The sequence below is a fragment of the Lepisma saccharinum genome, chromosome 1 (genome assembly GCF_977018435.1).
Source record: "Lepisma saccharinum chromosome 1, izLepSacc3.1, whole genome shotgun sequence".
NCBI classification, from domain to species: domain Eukaryota; kingdom Metazoa; phylum Arthropoda; class Insecta; order Zygentoma; family Lepismatidae; genus Lepisma; species Lepisma saccharinum.
Genome location: NC_139229.1, coordinates 155,032,935 through 155,045,658, shown reverse-complemented (window position 1 = coordinate 155,045,658; position 12,724 = coordinate 155,032,935). Strand labels below are relative to the sequence as shown.

Below are 12,724 nucleotides of genomic sequence, written 5' to 3'. Positions count from 1 at the left end.
TCCCCCCTGTCCCCCCTAGGATTTCGCACCCTGAGGTTGGAGTTGCAAAGAAGAAATTCAATTGTGTTCTGGCGGGACTTTTCTTCTCCAAAAATCTTTTCACAGCAGACATGCAGACCCCATTTGAAACTTCGGTACCTTTCTTCTGCACTGCGTAAGCTCAGTATAAATGTGGATCTATCACTAATGTAGGTCTCCTGTCTTTTATTTCTTCTATTCTAATGTGATGGCATTTGCACATGAAATTAATGCAAATGAAAGATTCAAAAATATTATATACATATTGGAAAAGTGCGAGGCCCCTTGGAGCATGAGATCCTGTGCGGTGGCACGTGTCGCACACCCCTAAGGGCGGGCCTGCCCAAAGTACATGTGAAAATATCAGAATAATGTTCAGATTTGGTCTAATTCTAGTCCAGAATATATCCATATCAACAATCAAATAAAAACATCCATGTTTACACGAACCAACATGCACTGATATCCAAAACATGTCCAAAAATGACCCACAGAATGTCCAAAAATGTATACAAAATTGATCCACAGAATGTCCAAAATATATCCAAAAATTATAAACAGAATTTCCAAAACAAATCTTTCCTAGATATCCTCTAGACAGACATGGATATCCAGAGGATCTCAAATAGATGTTTACTGGATATTCCCATAACTGTCACAAATATCCAGAAGATATGTATCCATACATGTTTCCCGGGAAAAAAAAAAAAAGAGAGAGAGAAAGAGAGAGAGAGAGAGAGAGAGAGAGAGAGAGAAAGAGAGAGAGAGAGAAAGAGAGAGAGAGAGAAAGAGAGAGAGAGAGAGAAAGAGAGAAAGAGAGAAAGAGAGAAAGAGAAAGAGAGAGAAAGAGAGAGAGAGAGAGAGATAGAAAGAGAAAGAGATATATATATATATATATATATATATATATATATACACATTTTCACCTGGTAGCCAGTAGCGGAGATTGGGTGTCAAAACTGGGGGGCAAGGACAATTTACTATCTCTTAGTAGAAAAGTTTGAGTGATTTTTTATGTCCACTTTTATGCACAGATATAACTAATTGGAACTGGACCTACAGTTTAAAGTGGGATCTGAACCACTATGTGCATCCACCAGGTCTGGGTAGACAAGGCTTAGCTTTAAGAGGCCATAGTGCAGGAGCAAAAGTGGATATAGGGGGGGGGGGCATCTGCCCACCATGTCCCTCCAACCACTGCCTTGCATCAATGATAATAAAACTAAAAGTACTCAATATCGCATACTGAAGAGTTCTGGGGACTGCCTCTCTACACAACAAAAGCATTCATTTACGCAAGGACAAAATTGAAATTTTTACAAGTTTGAAAAATCGTCGATGTTATTTTTGTAGTTTTTTATAGGTTTACATTTAAAAATTTAATGGCTCGAAGGGGGGGGGGGGGTGGCCTGTATCTATCAATCTCTCTATAAAAATTTTCAGCCATCTCTATCTTCTTGTGTAAGGGTTAAATGCGAGTTTGATGAAATGGGAAAACTTTGAAATGGAACAGCATATATTTTCCAGGCTTATTAACTTTTTCCATTAAATTTAAATTACAGTGTTCTTGTTTAGTCAACAGTTAACAAATACCTAGGTTTCTATCAGTTTCATAATAGTCAAATGTGTTGTCGTTGATTGCATTGATGACATTTGACAGGATGAATAAGTTTAGTATTAAATGTAACTATTATAGTGTTACAGGAGAAATTAATCTATCTTCCTAGGGATATTGGGTTCTAGAGGAGATAATCCTCCAGCATGCTGCTGTAAAATAAATCAAATGTACGGTATTGTCAAAATATTTATGAGCTTGCTCTTTTACAAATTAAATATAAAAATCCTTACAATTTTTACATTGTAGTATCAATCACAATACAATATAAATTACTTGTAACTTTACCTGAAAATATATTTCCAGGCAAGTCAGATATTTTAAACATTTTAATATGCATCTGTTCAAGTTGAAATTAACATTATATAAGAGCCCCACTATGCCTAATGTTCACTTTGCTAAGAGCAATCTGGTCAATAATTCCTACTGGAACTTTTATTGCTAAAAAAAATGTAGATTTCACTGAGAAGTAAATAAGTTCTGTACATATTGTTTAACATGATTTCATATGAAATTTTAAATGAAATTATTTTAGATATAATGAAACTCAGTCTTTCATAAATGTCATTACACTAGGGATCTTCTTAGACTTCTGATTTACTTCAGAGCTGTCCATCAGCCATAATACTTTGTTTGCATTTTTATGAAGAATACCATTGAACTTTTTCCAGAGTAGTTATGAAATGTCACTCAGACTTTCTTTTTGTCTCTTCATTCGATCCCTTTGTGGCTAATGACAAACATCAAAATTATATTACATAATAAATACTTGAATTCTAACTTCTGAAATATTCCACTACAGCAGTCCACCTGTTTCAATGAACCCACATTAAATCAAGATAATTTACACATCTTCAATCACAATACAAGAATGTTAATGGATTTTTTATCTCCATAAGTTGTGGATTGTGTCATCAATTAATTATTTATTTTTGTCAAAGGCAGACTAAAAAATAAATCTGATAAAATTGGAAACCACACACACACACTTTGGCCGCACATAAGATGATGATGTCTTGAAGAAATAACAGGATGATAGAAATGACTAGATTTAAACTTGTTACTTCAACAATTTTTCGAGATCCACAAATTGCTTTCCTCATAAAGGAAATGTCAGTGTTCATTGTTGAGGAGGGTTGGACCAAAATCCTCTTCAGCCTAAAAGAACACGAAGTAATTTTTCAGGTTTTGCTATCAGGAAAAATATGAATACAAAACATATGCTTCTTACTACAACACACAACTGCATATAAGGCAAGCACACTATTCCTAAGAAAAATGTCATGTATGCTTTAATAGAAAACTTATTATTTACGGCGGACACATTTTTTTTTGATTAGAGTTTATTTATAATCATTTTGGGCAAAATTTATAAATTCTCCTCAAATTAAAAATTGAGACATAATTCTAATGGTTGAAAAATTAAAGTTTAACTGAAATAAAATTTAATTGTGAAACAAATATTGTGATGATTATTACAATTAATGTCAATTAAGTGAATATTTATATTCATAATGCTGAGAAATACATTATAGGCTAACTTTGATAGGAAATGTTTTTCTTTTAACAATATTTCACTACCTTTGACTTCATTTTGAGCGCTTCTAATTCTTCTTTCTTACTTCTTCTGAAGAACCCCATCTACAACAAAATGTAATGAGAAAAATGACAATTTAATCAAGCAGTCACATGTTAGAAACTTTCTTCATTTATAATATTTTAAAAATTTATGTAAGAAGGAACTGAAACATGTACAAAACAAGTAAACATTGATTATCTAAATTTCATTTTTATTACTGTTTGTAATGTGTAAATTTTTATCTGAAAAAAATTTCAGACTATACCAAAAGCATTTTTACATTGGGCCTGTAATAGAACAACATATTAATATAACAATTATTAACCAAATATTACATATGTTTTACTAATAATGACGTAGAACAATTGAGTGATATACAGGGTTCAATTTGTACTAGAATTGCTAAATAGCTATAAATTGTGGCTATGTCATATGAGTATGCAAAACTTGTTTCACAAAATGAGGATTCTGGTCAGATTTTTATATGTATTTGTATTTTTCATATTTCAAGTCCCTTTTATTTCACTTTTGACTAATCATAATGATACAGATGACAATGATAAAGGGACACTCACAAATAATAATCATTCCCAGGCCTTCAAACTTGGTTTCAAGTAGCTCCTGTATTGTCCCCATAATGTTGGGTCAATACTGAAATTTTGGAGTTTCTACTTTGGATCGAATCCAACACTGCTCCCACCAGGGGCAAGTGTTCTAACAATTTGGCTACACCTGAGCTCTTTTATATGTCTATCCCCATCCTCACATTAAATTGTGTGAACAAATATTTTTTTGCAATATACATACTAACATTCTATCATGATTAATTTTAGTTACTACTATGGACCATGGTGATCCAGTTGGGAGGACCTCTCCCAGCCAATGAGAGTTTGATTCCCAGAAGAACTACAGTTTTTCCGACAATGCACCTGCATAAAATGACTGAGTCCCCACCCAGTCTCTAATGAATGGATAGCTGGGGGGGGAGGGGGGGTAAAGGTTGGCAGAGTGTGGTGTTGATCACACCACCACCAAAATCGAGAATGTGTGGAGGAAGTCCTACCTCAATTTCCCATATGGGCACAGGGGAGAACTTTTTACTGTGAGTTATTCAGATAGGATTAACGGTGCAGAGCTTAAAGCACTTAAACAAGGGATGCTCAAGCATGCCCCTTGCACCTATGACAAAACTGTATGCTTGAAATTTCCCCTGAATATTTTGCAAGGAATTCTAAAATGATCCATTTTCTATTTCAGAATTGTTTATCAAAGCAATAGATATTTAAGAATGTTGTTTCTGGGGGTTTCTCTAAGTCCAGTCGACCTCTTAAGAACTTACCTTTACTAACCCCATGATAATAAATAGGAGAATAAGAAGTCCTACAGCAGCTGACACAGCAATCACCCAAGTATCTACCTCAGGTTCTTTCATTTTGCCAAAGAACACTGTGCTCAGAGTGATTACATCAGGCCTGTGAATGAAGCAAGAAAGACGAATTAGAAATATACTGTACCTGCTGCTCACTACGCCAATAAAAATATCCTTGTTCAGGATTTCAATCTATGTACATACAGGGTGTTTCCGTAACCTTGAATCAAACTGGCAGGGTGGATGGAGACTGCCCCAAGTACCAATATGAGATAAGGAACCCTGGTCCGGAAACTTGTCGTAAAAAGATATAAGCCAAAACTAGTTACGGCTGCTTATGACAGCAGAATAAGTTAATTGAAAGATGTGGCTTGTAGATTTCATTCTGACATTACAACAATGTATCTTAGCAATCTACAATGAAACGTTAAAATATAGTCCTAATTCCTAATAAATAATTAATATATATTCCTAAATGCCACACAAAAAAATGGGTATTTTAGCTGATAGAGAATTTATTTACAATTTTTTCTTGCTTGCTGGGAATGGAGAAAGCAGGGTGGGTGCACTACAATCCTCCTCTCCCATGGTGTTGTTACTACACAGAGTTGAGAGCACCAGGTTATAATCCATCACCACATGAATGACACCAGAAGGAGAGAATTTAACATTGTATTTATAAATAAATTCTAAGCTGTTTGTGATAAAGTAAAAAAATCCAGTTTTACAGCAGACAGTTATTTGTTTATTCTTTCAATAGCAAACATTATAGACATGATATGTGTGTTGCATAATCTCTGATTAGATTCTTTATGTATGCCCAATATAAAATTATACATATAATAGTTTATTTAATTGATTCAGTGCAACTTAAATGAAAGCAACATAAGATCGCAGTTTGTGACTTGTGCCTTTCCTGAACACCCTACAATTATAAAGATGTTTGTGGAAAATTTGCAACTCAAGATAAATGTACAAACAACGCGAGTAGAAAAATAAAAAGTTGAGATATGCATTGTATCCAATAATTCAAAGTAATTTTAATAGTAAAATTAGCACCTATAAATTTACACCTAAAGTTGTAAAATTCAACATTATCGTTTAGTACTCTGAATGTGCATACATTTTAACAATATTTGTTTAATTTAACAATATTTATTTAAGTACCTAGCCACACAGCTGTCTCATTAAAAGCCATGCCTCTGAATTATGTTCAATACACTGTATTTTTCAGGAAGAATCTAGCTATTATCAGAGGAAATTATATCATGTGCACAAGAGTGTGCTAGTATGTGTGGACATTGGCTTGCCAGAAATTTTTGTAGGAGGGAGGGAGGAAGGTTGGGCCTTTGATATAACATCGAATAATAATAGAATTAATAACATTTTGATTTGATTTGCTTTATTTTACTTCGCTTCTTCTGCTACTTTTGGCTAATTTTGCGAAGATGGAGATGAGTGATGATATGATTAAATTGACGAATGGACACTCATAAATATCCATGCCCAGGCCAGGATTCGAACCCGGGACCCCTGGCATCGTAGCGTGATGTGCTAACCAGTCTGCCACAGGGGCCGGCTAGAATTAATAACAATAATGACATATATTATTATTATTATTATAAACTAATAAAAATATTTTTCTAATGGCAAAGGTGGATAGGAGGCAGAGGTTCGAACGGCCTTCAGAATGAACATGTGGATGGTAAAAACAGGGCAGAAAAGTTATTGTGTGTAACAGTAGTTGCATGGACCTCCAGCTTTTGCTAATATGTATTCTGATACACCAATGAGGGTTAATAAATATTACGTACAATTGAAATTTGAAATATTTACCTATTATTCTGTGGTTCTTCAGGAAGTGGTCTATCTTCGATGCTGGCACTGAGAGAGGATGAAATCACTAATATATCCTTCTTACCAAGCAATGGTTCTGAAATTAAGAAAATTTATTACATAAATCCAAGAAATATTATAATTTCTGCAATGGTGTTAACTGCAATGCTTGCAGAGACATGCATTTAGGTAGTTGAACAATCAAAATTTTAGTCCCAGTGGCCAGAAAAGCAAATACATACATACCTATCTGACGAAAGTTTGCCTGCAGTTGAAAGTTGACAGTGGCGTGAATCTGACTGCTCTGGAAAGATCCTGCAATGCATATCACTGTTACACAATGCACATCTGGCATTGAACAGTTGAGAAACAATGTTCTGTTCAATGGCAACTGAACCATCGCAGAAGCTAATGCTGAATCAATCACTACATCCACGCTTCTCTTCTTAAGATGTGTAGGCATCCCAGATGTAGGGATATCAGCTGTTCCTTTTTCAGCAACAATACTGGAATAATATTGTTCATCTGAGTTGCATATAATTGGTTGTGCATTCAGTTCAACCTGAAAGAATATGAATACAGCAAACACTATAGTGGTTAAAGAGACTATGTATATTAATGATTGAAAAATTAACAAAAACAAACAAAAATGAAAAATGAAAGAAGATATCGTTGTTACTCTCCTTTCACTGCAAACATACAGGTATTCAGCATTCTATGTTGTCAAGCCTTCCAAAAACTATAATTTGAACTGGAAATTGTGTGCAACAGCTTCCATATCAACCAGTTTTCATTCATATATAGGTGTCTGATTTCATTGTACATATGTCCCGCACCATGGCTGTGTGGTCTAAGGCATCAGGCTCATGCTGTGGTCAACACGACAAACACCTAGTTGTTGTTGTGGGGTTTCATACCTGGGTTACGCCATTCATTCATAGCTCCCCAATTTCCTCACAATGGTGGGTGACCACCAGTCCCATACACAGGTCGAAATCTCAGGAGAAAAGTTGTTACGCTTCCCCCCATGCGACTTGAACCTGCTCACGTCCTGTAGTCTGAGCCCAAAGCCTGACGTCTTAGACTGTGTGGCCACGGAACGGGACTTTTCAGCTTACAGTACATTGATATAATTTTCAAAGGGAAACATCAGAATATTAGGGGGACTATTTTATTATTTAAAAAGGAATCAGTGTTTGGCGATGTTTCTTGTCATAAATTACTACAAATTGAATGATGTAGTCAAGAATAGATTGTATAAAGAATATGAAAGTAACATGCTCTGAAGTGAAGCACATCACTGGTAAATGGTGTTCTGTATCTTTATTAACATGACAAACAAAGTTTATGACTGTATGCAGTTAAAAATAGTTATGGGAAAATTTTCTGCAAACCTCTATTCTACAATAATCATCTGTGAAGAATCCATAAGATAAAATTAATTATGTGTTACAAACCTTTGGTGCATAAATACTAAGAAACTGAGCATCCCCATGAGAAGTTTTAATTTTGGTTGGTAATTTAAACTCAAGCTTCACTTTGTCAACAGAACTAGGTCCATAATTCCGCACCTGCAAAATATATTTTGATCTTGTATACGTATAAAAATAACACATGTATAAAAATGGAAAATGCACACTAAGGAAAAAGGTATTATTAAATAGAAAGTGCATTGCAGGTAATAAAACCATTGTAGTTACGAACTATTCAAAAGACAATTCACATGTTGACAAGTTAATTCTTCCAACTAAATATGTGGTGTTCGTTTTAGTTACATGATGAGTCATGGTATAATTGTTATTTGAATTTGATTGATTTTAACTTTTTAAGATTATGGACCCATCAGCACATTGGCTATTTGAAGTAGTCAGGGATGGGTGGATCTAAAGCTTTGAATATTTGGTTATTGGTTCCTGATGAATTCGGATAATAAAGATTCAGATATTAATCTAGGAACTAGAATTTGGATTTGAATGTCCATTCCTAACTGCACCTTATCTAATAATATGGAAACATGCCTCTTAAAAAGAAAACTCATAGTAACTCCCACAGTCATCACATCACAGTAATCGCCAGAAATTTTTAAGAGGGCTCAGACCATTAATCAAATTAAAATGAAAAAACAACAATAATAATAATGATTATTATTATTGTACAATAATAATTAAATCTAAAAAATGAACCAATTTTATTCCAAAGTAATAATAATAATAATAATAATAATAATAATAATAATAATAATAATAATTATTATTATTATTATTATTATTATCCTTAAAAAGACTTTCCCGCTCGATCAACCAGATGAGTGAATATGCAGTACAACTGTGTTTCATTGTCTTTTTACATTTCATAGTTCATACAACTAGTGAACTCAAATGCACATATTATATTTTGCTGTAAAATTTAAGATACTTTTAAGAAAAAGCTTCAAAAGGTAGAGGAAAATTTTAGTCAAAGTTTATGTTGTTTTACCTCTCACATAAAACTTAATTTTTGGAATTTTTGAAAACTGTGAAACCATTTATTCTTTGTATTAAATGGTAAAGTATGAAAAACATAACCTGGTTCTTATATTGTACACTCAATTTTTTCAATCTAGCACAGCTTTTCTTTGGTTATTTTGTTCGAATACTAACTAGATGAATTCTATTTCTGTTATTAACAATAAAAATAACAAATTTTCTGCTATTTTGGAACTTGTTATAAACTATGCTAATTGTGGGGAGGGGGGACTGGTTCAATATCCCCCTCCTGATGCTCATAATCTCGGTACTGGGCAACATTCCCAGGAGCAGAGCTCTATGCTGCCGAGCGCATCCCCAGGTTGCGGATAGGGGAACGGCCTACAGATATGTAGGCTAGCTGCGACAAATAAGCAGTTGCGGACAAGGAGCGTCAGTGTCAACAGGATGTGGAGAGAGTTATTTCTGGCAGGATAACTCTCATTTAAAAACCACAAAAATCCAGCGACGACACCGAGACATGGCGAGTAAGTGCCGCCATTAAATAAGCACTGCCCCTGCTGCCTTGCAGGTAAGAGAGGGATCTCTAAAGCTAAGGGAAGGAAAACCCTGACAGAAAACCAAGGGGTAGGAAGAGCCCTTAGGCGTGGTGAAGCCAGTCTTCCTAGGGGTAGGAACCTCGAATACAAATCCCTGGTCCTCCAGGTTGGGGGTTGGGCGTAAGGCCAGCACCCTTACCCCGTAAAACAACCTCCCGCTACGAACTCTCAGACAAGCAAAGCCGGACGGATCTATAAGAGACGACCCACGCAATGTAAAAGGCTAAGGAATGTGGATTTTAATGTGGCAACCTGGAATGTCTGTACCATGCTTCAACCAGGCAAAATGAATGAAATTGCAGATGAATTAATAAAATATAACATGCAAATAACAGCATTACAAGAGATAAGATGGAATGGGGATGGATGGATCAAAAAGAAAGAATTCTCTCTTATGTATAGTGGGCATCCAACAATTAAAGGAAGGAATGGCACAGGTTTTTTAGTTACTGGAAATGCGAGGAAATGTATACTCGGATTTGAACCAATAAATGACCGAATATGTAAATTAAGAATAAAAGGAAAATTCAACAATATGACCTTTATATGTATATATGCACCAACTGAAGACACAAACAAAGAAGATATTGAACATTTCTATAGTGAACTGTCAGATGTATGTGACAGAGTACCAAAACATGATGCATTAATTCTACTGGGGGATTTTAATGCAAGAATAGGTAATGAATCCAGCAGCAGTGGAGTATCAGGCAGATTTTCCCTACACAAAGAAACAAGTGGCAATGGAGAAAGGCTGATACAACTAGCACAATTACAAAACCTTGATATCAGTAGCACTAGATTTAAGCATAAAAAAATCCACAAAGGGACTTGGAAAATACCCGGTGAACAACGATGTAATCAAATTGATCATGTACTGATCAATAAGAGGAGAGCTACATTAATAATTGATGTCAAAACATATAGAGGACCTAGTTGTGATACAGATCACTATCTTGTTAGAACTAAAATAAGACAAAGGATTAGCATGGTTAATGATGGAATATACAAGAAAACTAAGAAATGGAACATAGAAAAATTGAAGAAATCTTCTATACAAAATACATACAGACAAGAAATACAAACAAAACTCGATGAAGCAGGAGAAGAAGATGATGTAGAAGTCGAGTGGGATAATTTAAGAAACATCATAGATAGTACTGCTAATCAGGTTTTAGGAACCAAAGCATATGAAAAAAATGAAGATTGGTATGATGAAGAATGTAAAAAGGCGGTTAGTAGTACAGTGTCCCCGGTTCAAGGACCGAAAATGAGGCTCGGTGAGGCTCGCCTTAATGGATTTCTCTCGTAAGGCATGAGCCTCATTTTCTTGCAGTGTTGCCAGCTCACCCCAAGAATATTTCACCATGTGATATTTTACAGGCGAAGCTAACCTACGAATGGGAGTTGGCAACACTGGCAACATCAATTGGCGATCAGTGTTGCCAACTCACCTCAAGAATATTTCACCATGTGATATTTTACAGGCGAAGCTAACCTACAGTAGTAGGTGGAACCCTACGTTCTGGCGACGTCCTTTGACCTACTTTTTATTTTACGACGTTTTACGCACTAAACTAACCTACAATGAAAGAAAAAATGGCCAGAAAAAGCTCTGACATCACTTTTTAAGCTATTTTTTACCCTATTACAAAAAAGGAGAGAGGAAGGAAGAGTGAGAGAGGAGGACGAGTTAACCGAGAGTGTTGCCAACTCCTCACTCGAAAAAATCACCAAGGTTTTTGTTTTTGGGTATAACCTAACCTCAAGCAAGAAGTTGGCAACGCTTGAGGCTTTCTTGCAGTGTTGCCAACTCACCCCAAGAATATTTCACCATGTGATATTTTACAAGCGAAGCTAACCTACCAATGGGAGTTGGCAACACTGATTAGTGGAGGTAGCCGGGTTCACCAACATCAATTGGCGATCAGTGTTGCCAACTCACCCCAAGAATATTTCATCACATGTTATTTTTACAGGCGAAGCTAACCTACGAATGGGAGTTGGCAATATTGACTAGTGGAGGTGCACGGGTTGAGTGCCATCAATTGCGGTTCAGTGTTGCCAACTCACCTCAAGAATATTTCACCATGTGATATTTTACAGGCGAAGCTAACCTACAAATAGAAGTTGACAACACTGGTAACATCAATTGCGGTTCAATGTTGCCAACTCACCTGAAGAATATTTCACCATGTGATATTTTACAGGCAAAGCTAACCTACAAATAGAAGTTAACAACACTGGTAACATCAATTGCGGTTTAATGTTGCCAACTTACCTGAAGAATATTTCATCATGTGATATTTTACAGGCGAAGCTAACCTACAAATAGAAGTTGACAACACTGACTAATAGAAGTGGCCGTCCGAATCAGCAGCAGATGTCACCTAGAGCGCTGTTCCATCCGGGACTCAGCCAATCTCTGTTGTCTGAATTTGCGGTAGACGTGGAGTCGGAGGGCGACAGATGCACGCTTGAACTCGCTGTGACGCTGCGCTTGGCAGCCATATTCTAACTTTTATTTTGTACAGACAACATTTACTGATTAGAAGATATAAAATTCAGTTATATTTTAATATTTTATCGATAATACTGAATGCAGAAAACATAAATAATGAAATAGCGTGTTATATTTTTAATGTGGGTAGTTAGGTGGAAATTATTGTCATGTTTGTTTGCGCCCCAGAGCGCGGTGGGTGAAGTTCGGGCTGACACCTGGCGGGAAAAGTGACAGATTCGGACGACTTGGACGCGACTTCGAGTGCCAATCCGGACACGGTTTTTGTAAACCTCTCTCGGGAACGATGTGCCACACACGCGCGCGCGCGCCTATCGGTAGATTATGTTTCGCGTATTTATTCGTTGCGCTGACACAGCGTGATGAGTAAATAATGCATTTTCTCATTTTTAAAGTACGAATGCACTTTATCGTAATCTTCCAAGTCCCGGGGACACTATATCGTGACTTTTGTAAACCTCTCTCGGGAACGATGTGCCACACACACACGTGCACGCGCTGGCGCCTCTTATTATTTTTGTATTGTGACTCAAGAAAACAGCACCAAAACATCAAAAATTTATTTTACTCATTTGGCGATCACCAAAACCTCAAAAAATAAAAAAAAATAAAAACTTATTTTCTCTCCATGTTTCGCGCATTTATTTGTTGTGCTGGCACAGCGTGATGAGTAAATAATGCACTCTCTCACATTCTTGAAGGATGAATGCATCTTATCGTAA

At 35.9% G+C, this 12,724-nt stretch overlaps 1 protein-coding gene across 1 annotated transcript in view; it reads right to left on the bottom strand.

Annotated features, from left to right (window-relative positions):
* Positions 1–1,819: 1,819 nt before the first annotated feature.
* Positions 1,820–12,724, bottom strand: part of LOC146002889 (integrin alpha-PS3-like) — a 102,440-nt gene continuing 91,535 nt past the window's right edge. The window contains exons 18-23 of the mRNA XM_083140969.1: positions 7,875–7,988; positions 6,664–6,979; positions 6,418–6,514; positions 4,552–4,684; positions 3,215–3,274; positions 1,820–2,791 (exon numbers count right to left, since the gene is read on the bottom strand). Of these exons, the coding sequence (XP_082997095.1) occupies positions 2,747–2,791; positions 3,215–3,274; positions 4,552–4,684; positions 6,418–6,514; positions 6,664–6,979; positions 7,875–7,988 (765 nt within the window). The 3' untranslated portion in view covers positions 1,820–2,746. The remainder of the gene's footprint in view (positions 2,792–3,214; positions 3,275–4,551; positions 4,685–6,417; positions 6,515–6,663; positions 6,980–7,874; positions 7,989–12,724) is intronic.